The sequence below is a fragment of the Mytilus galloprovincialis genome, chromosome 9 (genome assembly GCF_965363235.1).
Source record: "Mytilus galloprovincialis chromosome 9, xbMytGall1.hap1.1, whole genome shotgun sequence".
NCBI lineage: Eukaryota > Metazoa > Mollusca > Bivalvia > Mytilida > Mytilidae > Mytilus > Mytilus galloprovincialis.
Window position 1 is genome coordinate 20,691,178 of NC_134846.1, and position 20,422 is coordinate 20,711,599.

Genomic DNA, 20,422 nt, shown 5'->3' on the forward strand with positions numbered 1-20,422 from the left:
GATCAGTGACCTGAAAATTGATAACGGTCGTCATTCTAATGTATAAGAACGCAAACAATGTTTTTTTAGAGTCATTTCAAGTCAATACAATTAAGGTATTTTTTGTATTATATTATAAAAGGCAACAGTAGTATATCGCTGTTTCATAGTCATCTATAGTAAGTACTGGCATTTACTCAGCACGTTCAAAGACAATAACAGCTACTTAACAAATCATGCATCTCAAACTAAACTGAACAAGTTGAAGAGCTTTATGAAAAAAACTTATCAACATATGATACGTCTAAAGTCAACTTTACCTGATGGATTTATAAACTTATCGTAGTTGCTTCAAATTAATAAATTTATAAACACCCTATTTCCGATTTTTTTATAAATCATGTCACTAACAAAAAATACTGACTACTAAGCGGATGATACACTAAGGGACTGAGGTCCACGAGCAGCGGTATCGACTCTGTGCTGTTATAAATTCGAACAACACTTTATTATTTTCATGCGGAAAAGTAAAAAGAACTTAATTTTTTTTTTATCTCAAACAATTCCATAATAGCAAGTGCACATCTTCAACATGTATAGATTCATTTATAAAGGCTTTTAAATCTTGATTGAAATATAAAGGAGCAAATAACAAAAACATAGAACAATCCTTTCTCGGTTTCATTTATTCTAACGCTGATCATTGACTTCTAGTTATCGATATAATACAAAGCGGTTTAGAACTTCGTCTATACGACTACATGTTTTTCATCATTTACCTAGTATCTAAACATAAATAAATATCTGAAAACCAGAGGACTTTAAATAGTTGTTGCACGGGAAAGTTAGATAATTTTCGCACTCGGAATATAACTTAAACGAAGGATGTAAATGATAATCATAAAATCTGTAAGGAAATATACAAAAAACTTGATTTTGTATTAAATCTGTAAGGTCACTTCCAAAACACTTGTTATTGTAACGAACAAAATGAAATTTTCTATAGTGAATATAATTCTGCAATTTGAAACAGAAATACTGCTACATAAATCCGTGTTTGTGTTCGTGTAACTTAAAATGACTAGTGCAGTAACGTTTTCAGTCGTTTTTCCTCGTAAATATGTAGGACAGATATTTGTGTCAAAAGCGTTATTTAGAAATTCCGAAACCTCTGATCATGCACAAACATAACGTATTAATTGGGATATATGTACGCAATTCGAAGGGAATAGAGGTGCTTTTTAATGCTGAAAATGGGACGTTTACACCCGTCATTGTGTGAGGTAACCGTATCAGTCATTCTCTTTACAAATCTTATTCAAATATTTCTATTTAAAGTACTAAAAACAATGAAAATCGCACTTAATAAATTTTATGAGTCTTTATCAAAATATTTAAAAGTGAACGATGTTTAACATGTATAAGTACTGCAATTTATATATATGACATAAAAATGATAGAAAAACCCAATATAAGGTCCATTTTTGCCGAAGAAGTTGCAACATTGGTTCTTTATAATGTAATATGAATTTATGAACGGACATTTAGAAAAGATATGTTATAAAGCACGTACGTACACAAAAAATACTAATGATTATGCATGTATATACGTTTGTGTTCAATTTTTATTTTAACAAGACACTTATTTATAAATATAATGTATTACATGCTTTCTTACTTCCTGTCGGAGTGATGTTGCACAACTTATAATTGTTTCGCAGAAGTAGGATGTGATTTATTATAAGTGAGCGCATATGAACTTCCTCGTTTTATTTCTTATATTGAACATGTCCGCCTGAGATGGCCGCAATGATTCGTGCGGAGACATTAGTAATTGTTATTTTATACTCAGTTAAAATAAAATGTAAGTATAAATAAATAATCAGTATTTTTTTCCCGACTGAAATCGACGCTTTGTATATGTTACGATCATAATCATCATCTTTTCCACATATATAATGTATTTGTGTAATACGAAATAACAAAATACACTAGTTGTATCATTTACAACGCCAGTCACTTGTTTCGTACGAAAAAGTCTTCACTATGGTCTGAGGTTAATGAAAACAACAGCAAGTTTCTTGAACCGCCGATACGTAATTATTTAAGAGTCTTAAATAGTCGGTATATACATACACCATAAAACATGTAACAACGACATACTACAGTATTCGTCTTGGTCGATTTTGAAATAAATCATGACCAGGTGCTTTAAAAGCACATAACAAGCTAAAACCTAATTTGAAATGTAGTCTCTCTAAACTATACGAAAACAATTGCATTCCAAAAATTCAGTACGTGCTTTAGTTTGTGTCTTTGTTGGGGTAATTTCCATCATCAAGCTATTGAAAATATGTATAGATAATCTAAAACACATAAAATGAATGAACTACATTGTGTACTAGCTCACTTATTTAATCATTGTTTTCTTTGTAAGAAAAAATCTGTTAAAAATCAGGGCTTTCACTCCTATATCCTATATTCATTAAAATATCGTCTTTGCATATTCAATTAAAAAAAAATCAAAAGTATGATTTTGAACTTAAAAGCCATTTCAGGATTTTGTGCACAACATTCTTCATAATTAATTTATAAATTGTAGCTACCGGTATTGCATTTTCAACGGACGTCGCTGAGTTTGAGTATGCTAAAACACTGTGTTCTTCCGACTACCAAGTTGCAGGTAAAGATTTTTTTAACAGCTGTCAACCTAAAAATTGTGGAAAAATAGACCTAAAGGGACATGAAATTAACTTCTCAATGGTAGATGACACAGCGCAAATTGTATGGATTAGCGCATACGTGATACGTTCACCAGTAATAGAATATAAAGGTAAATACGATTATCAACATTGTAGTGAATTAATTACGGGACGCGTAATTTAAATTTTTCTTGCAATTTAAAAAACAGGATAAAGAGTTTACCAGTAACGTTTCATAATGCATATACCCTCAGCAAGAGTTATTTGAAATACATTTGTTAAACAAGCTGAACGTATTCAGTCGCACGGTTAAAAACTCAACTTTATAACACCAATAAGAAAAACTCAATAAAGATATTAAGCTTTTAATTTAAAACTACCAAACACTCGTTTTGTCTACATAATACTCATCTGCAACTGAGATGTATAAATACTATACCCTCCGAAAGAAACATTTATCCCTCTTTAATAGACATTAACTGGAATTGTCCAATGCAGTGAAATGAACAAAAAAATATCTTTATATTTGTTCCAATAACTTACTTAAGTGTGGTCTTATTTTTGCGTCAATAGTCTATTTGCCATTTCCCGTAGTTGACTCTGTAGGTAGATATTTATTTTCAGTTGTCTCCTTTTAAAGGGACTAACTTTTTATTTGACAACGAACTTTTAACAAAGTACCAGATACATGACATAATTCTGCATTATATGTGTAACCTTTAACCCAAAGGATGTACTTAGGTGAAATTCAAAAACAAAAAAAAAAGAATTTGAAATTGATACTTGAAGTCAGAAGACCATTAGTTAAGTAACAACATTAGCTAAAAAAATATTGATAGTTCATGGAGGTCCTTTTCGAGATATTTGATTTTTAAAATATGTCAGGAAAAAGCTAACGCAGACTTTGACGTTATATTTGAATAGGAATTATTTGGGTCTCAATTCAAAAGAAAAAAATGAAGAATCTGCTTAAATTTTGACAAATGACCTTTTATTAGCTATTAAGTCTTATATGAAAAGATAAATAGGTGTTGTGGGGCAAAATATTTTACATTGAATTGTATGGAAAAGAAGCCAAAAGTCTAAACATCTGACACAAATTTCAAAACCTCAACTAAGTACATGCTTAACATGTTTAATAATTTTGATAAGCATAAAAAGCGTAGTAATTTCAGAAAAAATGGTCTAAAACGTTTTTTTATCGCTTTCAACATAGCATGCTTTGCATGGCAGAAACACAATTTGTCCAGTATAGAATCAGTCTACAATTGACAAAAGAAGATTTTTGTAAAATGTGTTTACTAATAAGATCAAATCATTAAAAGAAATTGAAGAGCATTGATGAACCTAAACATGTAAAACATACATTTTCAATTTAAATATCAAAACAGCAAATGGTTTTTGTTCTATTGGTATTGATCACTTTAACAGTGACGTTATTGTTTCCGACATAGTTTCTTATCAAGTTATATAAAATAGTTTTTTTTCACTTATTATCTATTTAAAAATGACCCTATATCCTAGGTTTAGAAAGAAGATTTCTTCTGAGATTACAATTATAACATTCGCATTAAAGCCAACTATTTAATTTATACAACAAATACATGAAATAGCAAAGTCAGTTCAATTTCATCCAAAGTATAAAGAGACGTTTCCAATTCAATGAAAATGTGAGCTAAGTAGCAAGTGTTTATGCAAACGTTTTTCTAAAAAAAACATTGAAAATACAACTCATGTTTTTCTTGCAGTAATTTTTAATATGTGTTTTTCATATCTTGAAGCAAATTAAACGGACAATCACAAAAAATGAAACAGGGTCAAATGATTAAAAAATTGATAGATTCGGAAAAAAGTGTATATTGTATATTTCTAGTTTATAAAATCAAAAATATTTATTTGTACATTTGGATTTTATTTTTGTTTAAGTCGATGATTGTTTAATGCTGATATTTAAAGACATCCAAATGTAGAAAAAACTATATTTTAAATATAAATTTCATTTTCAGCTCAAAAACCGTTTTACTAAATGGAATCCTATTACATTTCCCAAATTTCGATCCTGACATGTTTGATTACAATAAAAATAAATATAACTATATCCTACTGTGCTACACCGGCTTAATAAGTTCGGGTCGAAACAAGTAAACAAACGCGAATCCTTTATATTATGAGATGATCTAAGGTATCTGTAAAATAAATGGTATTGATAATAAATTTAAAAAAAAACGAAAGTGTATGTTAATATCACTTAATAGACATAAGGAAACACTCTATACGATTGAAATCAAATCAATTCTGTTTATATGGCTTTTGATAAAAAAAACAAAAAAAAACACCATCCATTCAACGAAAACAAATCGGAGGCCATTTTACATGTTGTTTTCTTATTTTGATTTAAAAATATCATTGGCATGTTTAAGGTTGTTATAAAGTAAATAGACCAACTCAAACCATCCACAAGCTGGACCAACAGCAGAATGACAAAGATAATGATGTACTGAAATGTTCAAGGTTTTGTAAAAGTACAGGTTATGCACAAAAAGGATACGATATTTTACTACAGGTAAATATTTTTTCCCTACGTTTCAAAACTTAGGAATCATATTGTAATGAAAGTCCTTCAACAATAAGTATAAATTTCCAAATTGATACGATGTTCCCGGGCTTGTATTTTCTCTCATGATTTTCTTGATGGAGGATTGCGACAAGGATCGAAGCTATTAAACAAAGCGTTCAAAACTGTGAAGTTGAAATCATCCCTTCGTATATTTTACGGACGCCATCACGAGTTGTTCCTTATGTCGTGACTACCTACAATACCCTTCCCTTTTCACGAAAGTGACCTATCGAATTAGACTCTTAACCGGATTTATAATAACATAAGCAACACGACGGAGCACCTGATCTCACATCTAGTTTTTGGTGGGCTCGTGTTGCTTAGTCTTTAGTGTTCTATGTTGTGTCTTTTGTACTATTATTTGTATGTTTGTCTTTTTTGTTTTTAGCCATGCCGTTGTCAGTTTATTTTCAACCAATTGTCTGTCCCTCTGATATTTTTTGTCCTTCTCTTTTAAAAAGTAATTGTTTTTTTGTGTATATATAATTTTTCTGATAAAAATCGAATAAATAGTTAACAAAGGATGTACTTTATAGGTGAAGTTTTGCGAAATGTGTCAGTTGTTCGGATTTAGTTTTTTTCCAACGATACCATATAATTTTTGGGTCCCATAACAATAATTATTTGGTCCCATAACAAAAATGTTACTCTACATAAAAGACTCTAATGAATCATATAAAGTCTATTTCCAAAATTTAAGCAGATTCTCGATTTGAGACCCAAATAAAACCAATTCAAATGTAAGGTAAGAGTCCGAGTCAGACCTTTCCCGCTATATTTTAAAACTGAAATACTTCGAACAGGAGCTCAATATCCTGTCAATATTTTTAGCTTGTTTTGTTCCTTACCAGAAGCTCTTTCAACTTATAGTATTAAATTTAATTTCTTGAATTTTGAAATTTCATTTAACTACATCATGTACATTCTGAAGTAACTTTTAGAAAAAAGAAGTTTTTTGTGTAATTTTTCAATGTTTAATTCTAAATACATATAACTACGTTTCTGAAATAGACGCTAGATTATAAATGTTTATCTGAGCATTGCTTTTATTGGACATTTCAACAGTTGTTCACACGATATCAAGATTTATCAAGGTATCAACGGTCCGTGAAAAAAGTTCTCCTAACGCTTTTAGACATACGTGGTTTTACCCAAGAATAGTTTTAAACACATCTGAATAGTTCTTATAAAGACTGTTTTCCTTTAAACAGATTTCGATACATGTAGGTCTCCATCTACATCGTACCTTAATTGTTTTTTTAAAAGAAATTAAAAAATCTTATTGAAAAGGGATATTTCAGGCAAAGATGAATTTAGCTATTTGCTATAATATAAAAAAAGAAGATGTGGTAATATTGCTAATGAGACAAATCTCTATCTACTATCCGCAAGAGACTACATGACACAAAAATAACAACTATAGATCACCGATCGGCCTTTAGTAATGAGAAAAGCCCATACCGCATAGTAAGCAATTAAAAGGCCCCTAAATGACAATGTTAAATAATTCACATGAGAAAACTAACGGCCTAATTTATGTACAAAAAAATTAACGAAAACAAATATGTAACACATAAAAAGCGACAACCACTGATTTACAGGCTCCTGACTTGGGACAGGCACAAACATGCAGTCTGTGGCGGGGTTTATCGTGTTAGCGGGATCCCAACACTGCCCTTACCTTGGACAGTGGTGTAACAGTACAACATATGAACGAACTATACAAATAAGTTGAAAAGGGTTTACCACATCAGATGAATACAAATACAAATACTACACAAAGTGAACATGGCCGGGTACTTATATATCTAAACAACAAAAAGACATTAAGTTCAGATCTGAGAGTACTCGCAGTTTCTGACTGCTAGTTCAAATCCACTAAAAACTATTTTAAAAAACATGCATCTAACACTAAATCATCAATCAATACACATCCAATGAATTTAGTTTAAAGACGTCATAGAAAAACATGACCTTATTCAATGCGAAGTTATAGGAATCGACGGATTGTAGATACATGAATGTGTATGTACATATAAAATTAATACTTCGTTTGCTTTTAATTCTCTGATATCCAAATAATTGTTATACCAATAAAGACAATATAATTTCAATGATCTAATTATAGTGTTGAATGTGTAAGCTTTAGGAATAAGTTTATTTCAAGGATTGATAAGTTTACTAGGATCATTTCTAAATTTGCGTAAAAATGACGATGTGCTATCCCGTTTGAAATAAGTTTTTTACAAGTTCAACAAAACTTCAAAACCAAATCTTTATATCTATGGAAGAATTTAGTAAAGGTTTTAAGTAATTTGTGGTAACATAATCCCTGGCTTAATTATTTACGAGTTATACATAGATTACGTTCGTTAAAATCAAAATCGTCAATGCAGACACTGGCATAGAGAACAAGTTGTGAAATATAAACACCGTTAGATAGTGGCATAGGAACATCACTAACCAAGAAGGGAAAATCAACAATAGAAAAATCGTCCCTTGTGTCGTAAATTTTAATGTGGATTTTCCCGTGTAAAACCGAAATATCTAAAACCAGGAGAGGACAGCTTTTACTGTTTAATTTGATTAGTTTAAAGAAAGTTCCTTTGGGTAGATTTCAGCAGTATATGTAGACAATTCTTGATTATCTAACCAAAAATACAATCAATATTAAGGTAAGTGTTGTTGAATTTATCAATAAAATGCAATTAAGACGTGTCTGTACTGAGTTTGGTCATACACAATGATTCATAACGGTACAGAAACAAGTATTTTATATATGGAGCACAATAAGTGCCCATAGGAATATATACAACCTGTCGACAAACTTGGTTGACGAAACATACATAAATATTATCAAGAAAATTTACAGTTATTATCATCTCATCACAACTCCAGTAAGTATATCTAGCATATTTACCTTTCGCGTTAGAGAAGAATGATTTAAATGAGTTGTAGCAAATATATTCCATTCAGATTTACTAAACAACCATTTAATTAAATAGAAAAACTGGTCTTTGTTAAGATTGTGTGGAAGTGTAGTGTAAACAGTAAACATGTCAAAACAGTCGACAGAATCAAAAGTACCGTTAAAAGCACGTATTTTATCTAAATAATCCAAAGAACTTTTTTTCATTCCAAAAATAATTAATTTCACTATTTTCGTATATTTTATTACAATAGTTTATGATAAGCTCTTTGGTAGTAGTTAAGGAACTTGCTAATAGCACTGAAAGGTTAGTTGTAGAACACTTACTAACCGCCGAGATGAAACGATATTTAAATGTGTTTTGTGTAGTTCAGGTAACCGATACATACATTATCGTTTTTTACTACAGATAATGATACTGTACCTAAACATGTGAAACAACTCCACCATCTTTTTTTAGCTTACCAATATTCAAATATCGTAAATCGATTAAGAAGTGACATATCAAGGAACTAGTTACAGCATAAATGCATTTTAAATAATATGATACCGACTTATAAAAAACTATGATAATTGGAATCAAGCAGTGATGAAAAGTTTATTAGTTCTGAATGTAAAATCCCTGAACTTGCTTGACAAAAATAAAATTAAATGTTTAATAGGGTTATAAATGCTACTGTGCAAAGAAATCATTAGGCACATGGGTGAGTAAAGGAGAAGTGGATGAAGTGTCTACTAATGAATGTTCATTAGATTGTCATGGTGATGAAATCGATCGCTGTGGAGGTACTAATCTTCAGATTGTGGCTGCATATGAATTCAAGGGGGATAAAAACGAAGGTACAGTTAATGGTTATAAGTGACACCGTTTACAAAATGTTATTCATCAACGTACTGTTTACCCCTCTACTAACAGTAAAGATTAGGATTTTTCGTAATCAGTTTGAATTCAAGTTTTACATGTTTTATGAATTCTGTTTTTTTTTTTTGTAAAATCAAAATTATGTCTTGCTGATAAAAAACAAATCAAAAATAAATACAGTTTGCATTGATTCTGTTTCCTTCTCAAGATAAATGTAATCGTACGGTTGACATAAGCGTTAAGTGTATCGTTTACCATAATAAATCGAAGTCAACAATTTCGAAACTTTGTTTGACCGGTTGTATCTTCTATGAGGGGCGAAAAGGGGTATCTGCATGGAAGAACGCGAAATAAAACTGCCATTCCAAGATGAATGAACAATTAAAATTGCCTTGTACACACAACAGGGAGGAGTGACGCTGCTTTGCTTCGGAGAAAAAGTAAAGTCACATAGACAGTAATGTTTCTTTGTTCCTTAAAATGTACCGAAAGACATCGTTGTTGGCTCCATTCCACACTAAAAAAGTTTATCATCAATCTTTAATTGAAAAGAAGATTGGTCAGCTCAAACTTATGAATTAAATATCATCAAATTCAACCGTTATGTCATGGTGTCAAATAAAATTAGACAATCTTTGAATGATGCACTAGCAGAAACATTTATTGAAAAAAATCAAATTGTATTTTACATAAGCCTAAAATATTTTTTTTCTATTCGCAAAACAATGGATGTCTGCCTTAAAAACTTCCTTAGAAACGATCCGCTGTTAAGACTTGTATTGTGATACTATTTCAACTGATACTTTTCGTAAACTTTTAGATGAAGATAGACACCTTGGGAAAAAATGTTTTTACACAGCCCCAAACAGAAGAGCGCCATCAACACTAATTCCTGGCAACTGTCTCCAGATATTGAAGTTTAAGTGTCAGACGGTTGATATTTCCGGTATATTAAATCCTTTGATTAAAATCTCTAGATTAATTCAATAGTATAAGGAAATAAACATTTTGTACTGATTATGATGTATGTAAACTGTATGCTATCAAGTATATTTCAAAAAAACCAGACAACTTACAAACTAAACAGCAAAAATATGTTGTGTTTTATTAACAAGCATTAATTAAATATATAATTTCATTACGTAAAATCTAAGATAAAGCCAACAAATCATGTTGAAGCATCTCACGATGCATGAATTTAATTGTACCGACAGCTGATTAATATGAACAACTTGAACTAATAAAAATCAACATTTGTAAAGACTTTAATATCCAAACGAAAAAAGTATGCCATATCATAGCAGAACCTGCAGTGTACTTCTATTAATCAAATTGGAAACGTTGTTTAAAATTTTATTGAATAGCGAAAAGATAAAATAACTAAGAATGATTTCGCCAATTGTTTTTTTTTTTACAATGAACAAATTCATTTCACTAAAATTATCAAATTATTTTTTGGTTCAGGTGGATCGAAAAATGTGTTAACCAAACGATGTTATCAAATACTTTTAAATTGGTACGATGCACAACAGACGTGTCTACAAGAAAAAAGTTATCTACCAACTTACACACCATCAAGCCACATATGTCTTTCAGAAGAAGACGTTGATGAAGAGAACAATTGGCACAATGCTTTCGTAAAAGAAAGAATTGATTGGGAGACAGGTAAGAATGTCTAGGATTTAATAATTGATATTAAAAAGTGATCAAATGCACCCAATCTGAATAAAAGTGAGCACAAATAGATATCTAGTTCATTTGCTTTTTTTAACAAACAAGATGGATGAAGGCATTTTTGATTTAGAAAAAAACTTTCATTCAGTAGGTCTTGTCAACGATTTTTATCAAATTATGTATGCAGATGATGTATGATGATTTTTTGGGACTAAGAATTAAAAAATATTAACTTATCTCAATATTTATTGAACATTTACAACATGAATTAATAAAAAAAAAGGAATCATTTGTATCTCACAATCATCAAATTTCTGAAAGAAACACATAGCGTTTAGGTTTTTATTGATATGCTGATGGTTTATAACTTTTTGTCATACAATTACCAAATATAAAATGGCACGTTGTGAAAAAAAATGCGCAAACGGAATACAACGCGATTCTGTTAGGCTTATGTCGCTCTTTATTGGTAATTTTGTCATTCAAACAAGTTCTGATTTAATCAATACAGATGATATGATCATTTTTCATTTCCTATCGTTAATCATCCAATTTTAGATGGTGACGTTCCCTTGTCATCATCTTATGGTGTTTATTTATCTCAACTTAAAAGATTCGCTCGTGTATGTAACAACGTACACGATTTTAGCGAGATAATTTTGGGTATTACTGAAAAATTATTACACCAGGTTTTTCTATATCACAAACTAGTCAAAACAACTAAATTTTATCATTGGTACAAGGACATCATTCGTGAATATAATTTAACATGCAGACATCTCGTACGTTCAGGTATTTCACATCCAATTTTTTATTGTTATATTCTTTACAAAGCACAAAAATGTCGGCATTCACCTCAATAGCTAACAAACCCTTTAAACAGACTTACCAAGAAGGGATAGAGCTAGGATACTATTGTCAGGTCGTTTAATATTGCATATTTTGGCTTGAACATTGATTAACGTATAGGGTCTTTGCCTCTGAAATAAACACATTTATTATAATACCAGTTGTTGGCATGATACGGGATATTGTCTTATCGTATATTTTATGATGGTTTAATATTATACCCCTAAAAGGAAGGAGTGTACTTTATATTTATATAGTGAAGACATAATCTTTCAATCAGCTTAATTGATGTATTGATCAAGCACGTCAGTGCTAGTTGCCCTTTGTTAATTAATTTGTCATTGTCTTTTTTTTTAATTTTCTTGTCTACCTATTCATACGTCTTTTAAACTGAGTTTTACTGTGTGTATTGTTGTGTATTTGTTTTTCTCCATTGGTAAAAGGTTGAGATTTAAAAAAAAAACATGTTTAACCCCGCCGCATGTTTGAGCCTGTTTTTTTGTGTATATTTCGGAGTTAAGGTAGCACAATAAAAAGATTTTATACCTCCAATGCCCTACTTTTAAAATGCTGTAACTTTCTTTATAATGTTTGAAAATTTATGAAAATGGTAATTATGGATGGCTAATAGATTACTTTCAATGTTAGTATTATACAACACTTATGTATTAAATTATAATGTTAACAGTGTCTTCAAACTTTTACAAGAAAGTTCCACTTTCGATTGAAGTTTGCCTTTTCATTGATACCCCGAGAGGGTTGATTTTATTATATGTTGTTCCAAGAGCCACTATCTGCAAAAAAGTGTCTCAGATTTTGGATAAAATGTATAGATCAAATTTTACAACTAATCAAACATTATCTACGTTTATGTGGTAAGGGTGTTTACACTAATTAGAGATTTATGAGAGAATGGAATACGATAGGGATAATTTGAGACACCCTTTTGTAGCTCCTGTTGTTTGGATTAAGATTATGTTAAAGTTTCCTGTATAGCTATAGAGATGATCGAGCTAAATTCATTCAAGTGAACTGACCTAGATTTTGCCATTTATTGCATAATAATTAATTACATAAGGATTGCATAATAAAAATATTGCATTCATTTAAAAGATTAATCTTTTATCTATTCATATATACCTCCTTTATTAATTTATATGCAGTCTTAAGAAAGTAACAGCATTTTAAAGGTTGAGGATTAGAAATAAAAAAATCTTTGTATCGTGCTACCTTAAATAGGACTTCCATGATCACTGAACTAGTATCATTTTGTTTAGGGATCAGCTGAAGCTTGTGAAGGCGTATGGGTAACTACCGAATACCTTTACACTATGACTACCAGCTCAACTATGTTAACATAGTGTCAGAAAACCCCTGGTAGTTAAACACGGTTAAACCACCACCCACCGAAATATATAAGAGGGACAGTCAAAGTCATAGATCGAAAATAAACTGACAACGCGTAAAGAATATTAGACCAACGTGATTTCAACTTTTCTTTATCAACCTTATATGTCTAAGCAGTAACATACCCTCTGCTCCATATCCAGCTGATAGGGTGACGCTTAAATGCTTCCGTTCACGCTTGTTCATGCTATAAGAAATACAACAAAATGTTGTTGCCCTTTCATAAAAACTGCTCTTTAAAAAAAAAAAACTACTCCAGCGTGGATATGAAGAACGACTGAAATCGACACTATATCAGATTTGCGGCGTATAAGTTTACCGATACGGAGTGTCAGTCTTTTTATTTATTTTGTCACGGCCTTACATCTTAATATTTAACTAGTTAAATGTAATGAATATGTTCAACTCTCGGTTTTTCCGTGAAACGCAGGCATTGTTATTGTCATTGCCTTTACACATGCTTATGTGCTATTATTTGTCCGTTTGTCTTTTTCTTTTTTAGCAATGGCGTTGTCAGTTTATTTTCGATCTATGGGTTTGACTGTTCCTTAAGTATCTTTCGATCCTCCTTTATCTACCATTTATGAAACATATATCAATAATCTTTTGTCATAAATACAAAGCCATTTGGTCTTAATTACATAAGCACGACGCACTATTTACTTACCTAAGTTAAAATTACATTCTCTCTATAATCGAAAGAAGAATAGATCCTCTAGAAAACTTACATTTTTGTATCGTTGCTATTGACTTGGACAACATATTTCATTGTTCATCAATTCAGTCGATCATACCTCCATACAACTTCTCTCATACCTATGCCAAAACAATTGCAACTAATAGTTGGGTGCAGACCTAGTAAAACATCCAAAATGTAGAATCACAAAAAATACTGAACTCTGAGAAAAATTCAAAGCGGAAAGTCCCTAATCAAATGGCAAAATTAAAAGCTCAAAGACATCGAACGAATGGATAACAACTGTAAACGGCTTTTGTAGCCATGGCGTTGTTAAAATATTTTTGAATTGTGAATGTCTCTCTTGTATCGTTCTTCTCCTTTTAAAACGCTTGCTCCATTTCATCATAAATTGAAAAACCATGATAATGTCTGAAGGGAATAAGCAACCTATCACTATATTCTGATTATTCTTAATTAAGGTAAATGTTCGCTTACCTGATACCTCGTGTAAGCAGTAGAAAACCAAATTAAGACCCCTCGCCCTAAATTTCATAATATCTTTTTATAGACGAATCGATACATAGATTTCAACATTTGTCAAGTTGTAAATAGGTGGTTCATTTGATAATCAATGAGAAGGTTTATACTGTCAAGTTGAATGCTTGTGGTATAATCTATTGAATTGAATTGTACTTTTTCGTTGACTTATTTGTACTAAGACTTTAAATATAGAGTGCAGTTCCTAGTGATGGCAAATGAAATTGCAAAGTCAACTTGAAAGGTATTTTTTTACTCGATTGAAATTGTTAACAGAAATCAGACAATTACCCAATTAAAGCTGAGTTGTATTCCTACGAAGAAACCAATAAAATATATGTTGTCGAGTCAATTTCATGACATGTTTAGAACTGTTGATTCTAGAAAAAGAAACCAAGGAAAATTAGTATGCTGACATCAAATGATTCGATTAACTGCATAGATCGACACAACGGTTCATATGTTTTTGGTTAATTTATTGTGTTAGGTCCTTCTTACTGCAAACCGCACACATTTCTTTATTCATATGTAATTCTGATTGGTCATTAAAAAAACAATTATTCATGATATTGTTTTTACTGATAAAAACTTTGGTTATAGATAAAACATTGATTGCACATTGTTTCTCGATTTGTTTTTACAGAGAATAAACCCAGATTTAACCATAAATGTTTGGCAATAGAGTTGAGAAAGGACGGGAACTTTACATTTTTGGCTCTTAACTGCACAGACAAATATAAGGCCTTTTGTGTCAGGAAAGCAATAACTGGTATGTAAACAAACCAATAAACGTGCTTCACTTTAGTACATGCACATTCACAAGGAGAAAACAATTTGATTCAAAATTTGCATCTAATGATTGGATTGATTTGATAAGTAACAGTGTTTGACAACATGTAATAAACCTATTTTCATTTTATGTTGTAAAGGGAATAATACTTAACCAGAGAATAATAAAAAAAGAAAAAAAAAAAGAATGGAATTGGGGAATATGTAAGAGACAACTAACAACCCGTCCAAAGGGGATCAAGTAACAGCTGAAAGCCACCGATATGTCTTCAACGCACAGTACAACTCAGTTTAAAAAGAAGACCGGGTCCGATGTCAGTATAGGAAACAAAAGAAACTAGTAAGCTTAATTACAATGATACATACATTAAGTTCCAGACCTAAATTAAACTGATTGAAAGATTATATCTTTGACTTGAACCGATCCTATTTTCTATACCAAACTTCTAACAATTTATTATCCCTGCATGATCGTGTGTTTTTGTTTGATACTGACCATTGTATTTATTAACATTATAAAGAAAAAATTATAATTCAGAAACAACAACTAACTCGAATGCACAGCCAGAAACTACTAACACAAAGTATGCTGCTAAAATAACAACTCATTCGAATGCACAGCAAGAAACTACTGACACAAAATATGCTGCTAAAATAACAACGGGTAAATATTATAATACATTTGTTATGGTTACAATTAGATCATTGACGTTTCAATAATGAATCCATGCATACGATTTCATTTTGAAAGGCAAATCTGTTGCATTATATAGAGCACTGTTTGTCTCGTACAGATACTTACAAGTCATTGATTTCAAAGTCAACACCAGGAGATATACAAAGTCCACCGCTGTAGATTTAAAATTAAGCGGAACTTAAAAGTTCAGCGTTAGAGGTGTAAATGAAATTTACAAACATTTTTAACCCCGTCACATTATTTATATACCTGTTCAAAGCTAGGAGCCTGACATTCAGTGGTTGTTGCTGATTCATGTCATTGTGATTTTTTTCGTAAATTGTATTGTTATAAATCAGACCATTAGTTTTCTCTTTCTTTTCGGACCTTTTATAACTGACTATTCGGTGTCGGAGATTTCATTGTTGAAGGTCGTGCGGTCACCTATAAGTAATAATATGTTCGTCTTTTAACTCTGCTTAATATTTCATTTATACCATTGTCTATTCATATCTTCTCCCACTAGTGTCTTAGAACCAATTTGTTTATTAGTAGTACACTAGTCCTGCAAGTAGCACACGCTTGATGGTGCCATGTAAGCACGCGATTTTACATCAATTATACTATTTATTTCCAGTTGCAATTGACTTGGAAATGCAGTTTGTTTCGCTTTTTTTCTTACCATGTTTATTGATGATTTTTTTTAATTCCTTGGATCGAGCATAAACAAGAAAAAGAAATGTTGATGCTTTTTGCATTTGCATGATTATGTGGAATCCTTTAATTTGATTTTGTAACTTTTGTGTAATATAACACTGGATGGGAAAAAGAAACGATTGTACTTTTTATAAAATAAAAGAGGAAAATAGCTTTGGATAAAATCATAAAATTAACAGTCACTAAACAGCATTCGAGGTCTGAATATATATATTTGCTTTCTATAACTTTAACCAAGAGGGCCTGCAATAAGTAGAAAACCAATTTTGGGTACTTAATAGAGGTCATGGGCTTTATATGACGGAAATGGATTTTTTCATACATCGTAAGGTGGGTGTGTATGTGTGTGTGTGTGTTGTTTGCGTTTTTCAAATTTGCATGTTTGAGAGTAAAGTTTGTCTGTAACACTATACTTGTAGATAATTGTCCTGTTAGTGTGACAGTTCAAATCTAATTTTACGGAAACTCTTCAATAGCAATATATTTATTTAGATTTTAATTTCCTGTTGTATCAAAAATTTAATAGTATCATTTTATACTATTTACGTCCACCTTAATCATCACATTGAAAATTGTCAAAGATTTTTTAAATATTTAATTCAGGTTTAGTGACAGTGTCCAGCAACAAACTACCAAGAGCAGTAGACATGCAGAATCCATCCAGTAACAATTCGAAAGGTACGTGTTCCTAATATAAACACACAATTTAAACAAATATTAACATGCACTAATGAATCTAGCAAACGAAACAAAAGTTTTTAAAGAGGCTGTGTCGCTCAACTTCGTCTATGTGCAAAGGACAATCTCAACATTGTTGATATAAATATACTTCATGACACAAATCTCTTTTTTGTTGATATTGGATTACTGATTTTTTAGTTTGTTTCTCTTTATCTTCTCTAGTTTTGCTAAAAAAACATTGCTATATACCCCATATCTTTAATTCACATAGTAACATGAACAGTATGAGTTTAAAGTTTCCTTGGTCATGCTACATCATAACTACTTTCAAAATCAAGATCTTACAACATTCGAATTTCATTTGTTTTGATTGGATGTAAATGATACCATGTACATTTGTACGTACGATCGGCAGCGAAAGTATTATAGGTTGTGTAGCAGTACAAGTACGTACACACAAATCTTAACCATACAGACAATTACAAGTGCAGACGGCTTCACTTCTATTATATGTACAATGTGAAAAAATGTATTGTGGTAGGAGCAATGTTTTAGTCGCTGAAATCTCAAATAGTTGTAATAAAATTCTTCGATCCTTTTTTTTTTTTTTAAATCTCATAGGGATATACTTTAGACGTTTTAGTGCGGGTATTTCATCTCTGAACTAAGTATCTTATACCTGTCAAAATAGACACGAGACATTATAGTCATTTACACAAGCATTACATGTATACTTGTATTTGTAAATCTAATCTTATACTACTGATCTTAACCTTTTTTGCCTTTTTGCATTTATTATCCATTTGAAAAATCATTAAGTATAAATTTGAGAATGGAAATGGGGAATATCTCAAAGACACAAAAACCCGACCAAAGAGCAAATAACAGCCGAAGGCCACCAATGGATCTTCAATGCAGCGAGCAAATCCCGCACCGGAGATGGGGGCCAGGTGGCCCCTTCCCGAAAATGTGTACTAGTACAGTGAAAAGGACGTTATACAAAGTGTTGGCATACTTTTGCTACATACTGTATAACTTGAATATTAAGTACGTGTTGCTGGCATTATAAGAGTGCTTGTTTATTTGTTTATTTGTTTATTTTTTAGTTGAACTGTACATTGCTGTTCCATTAACAGTAGCAGTTTTGATTGTATCTGTTATAGTCACAATGATCTGTATAAAAAGAAGGTGAGTTTTTACTGGTTTTTATTCATTGTCCGGGTTCGGCGAAATCATTATATGTGTAAAGTATAATAATGTTAGGCGAGCGGGCAATCGGCTTGGCGTTATGTCGGTCTGGTAAAAGTGGGTACCTTATTTGTGTTATCGAATCCACATGCATTTTTAATCTTCACGTATTTCATTGAAATTTTACTAGAAAACTGCACATCTGTTGAAATGCGGACTTGCTATTATGGAATATTTTGAGGAAATTTTTCACAAATTTCCAGAGGGTACAAGTTTTATGTTATCAACTGCTTCTACTTCTCATGAACTTACTCATTTATTGAAATTGTGAGCCAGTTTTTACGGAATTTTATGAGGAATTCATATATTTCATATCTTAAATATTTGAATGTAAAGTGTAGAGAATGGATTACTTTTAAGATCAATTTTTGCTACACGGCCATTTAAATCGTAGATCTACTTGTGTTTATTAAAGCCTTGAATGGCAATGCAGATCGAACTCACTGTCCCAGAAGGGAATGAATAGCGATAAGGTGTATGCAAACTAATGTGAACAATACATTAAGAAACCAAGATGATAATAACAACAATAAAATATTATGCATTCACATTAAGTGTAAAAAAAAACTATGTTAAGTTTTTTCTAGTATGCATCAGGTTATTAACTTCAGTTTGTTTTATAATAATTATTTGTCATTTTGCAGACGAAAGCGAAAAACAAATGAAAACGAAAACGAACAGAATATGTCTGCAGTATACTATTCGACAGTACCTGATGAAGTAACACTTAAAAAAGATTCCGATTTACCTCTCGCTGATGACAATGGAGCATGTCTAGTAAATGAAACAGATGTGTATAATCACTTGGGTGACACAGATCAGCAAAATCATTCGGATGTAACTGGTCCCGTCTATGACCATACCGGTTTACAAGATAACGACCAGTATGATATTTCTGTGATTTCCGAGAAGCGGACAAATAAAGATGGCGACGATTTTAATCATTACGATTTAATGCAAGTTAGCGCCGATATCAATTCTGTCTACGATGAAACTAGTTCAGCAAGGAAGACAAATGGAGATAAATCGATTGATTTTGTCGATATATATGATGATGCAAAACAGACGGACAATGACTATAACATTACAGATACTCAAAAACAACATGAACAACGTGAGCATGTTCATGAACCAACGTATGATCAATCCGGATCATGTGAAAATCTTCGTGAACCAACGTACGATCAGTCAGGACCGAGTGAACACCTTACCGACCCCATGTATGATCAATCTGGTCCTTTAGAAGCTGATATTTACGAAAAATGTGAAACAAAGCAAAGAAGCACGGACGAGCAATGAAATAACAAATATTCCTCGCGATATTATTATTATCGACTGACTCTTTAAAACAGACGCTGTAGGGTGCCAAGATTCAATTTGAACTATGAATTTGTAGAAAATGATGGGATATTTGTATGATTGATTGCTATTTGTTGATATAAAGTTGAGTGTGTCCTTGACTGTGAAAGTTATGAAGAATGACACTGCATGTGTTTTGTTAAACATACTAATTTGACAGCACGAGTTATCTGATTATAATGTTATGTTTTGGGCGCTTTAAGTTATAATTTTATATGTTTCTTTTGTGTATGTAATATGATGTCATAACTTGACAAATTTTGATTGAACTGAATCTAATTGCTAGTACATTTGTGTGACAATTCCTTATTAAGTAATGTATGATGATCATTGTCATTGTCTTTCGTTTTTTTTTTATTACCTATTCTAACATCGGACTCCGTTTGAAATGGATTTTGCTATGCGTATTAATCTGTATTTGTATTATCCATGTTGGCTAGGGTTATAGTGGGAGGACTGAGATCTCCCAAAACATGTTAAACCCGAATGCATGGTTTTGCCTGTCCGAAGTCGGAATTCCCTCTTGCCATTGACAGTCTTGAATGTGTAATTTTTAAATTTTGGTTCGTCTATATGTTTCTGGGTTAGGTGTGGTGTGCTTTCCTCTAAAAATGTATACTTTTTTATGGGCCAGCTAAAGTCCACCTTCGGGTAAGTTATTTTCTTGCTCTTTTGAAGACCCATTTATAACCTTTAGCTTTTTCTGTTCTTTGTTCG

General features: G+C 31.4%; 1 protein-coding gene across 1 annotated transcript; it reads left to right on the forward strand.

Annotated features, from left to right (window-relative positions):
- The first annotated feature begins 1,677 nt into the window (after positions 1 to 1,677).
- LOC143044599 (uncharacterized) lies at positions 1,678 to 20,038 on the forward strand. Its single transcript, XM_076216658.1, has 11 exons — positions 1,678 to 1,843; positions 2,582 to 2,812; positions 5,102 to 5,244; positions 8,890 to 9,067; positions 9,910 to 10,035; positions 10,554 to 10,754; positions 14,879 to 15,004; positions 15,563 to 15,688; positions 17,021 to 17,095; positions 18,205 to 18,286; positions 18,991 to 20,038. The coding sequence occupies exons 1-11, from the start codon at positions 1,780 to 1,782 to the stop codon at positions 19,643 to 19,645; spliced, it is 2,007 nt and encodes a 668-aa protein (XP_076072773.1). The 5' UTR covers positions 1,678 to 1,779; the 3' UTR covers positions 19,646 to 20,038.
- The last annotated feature ends 384 nt before the right edge of the window (positions 20,039 to 20,422 follow it).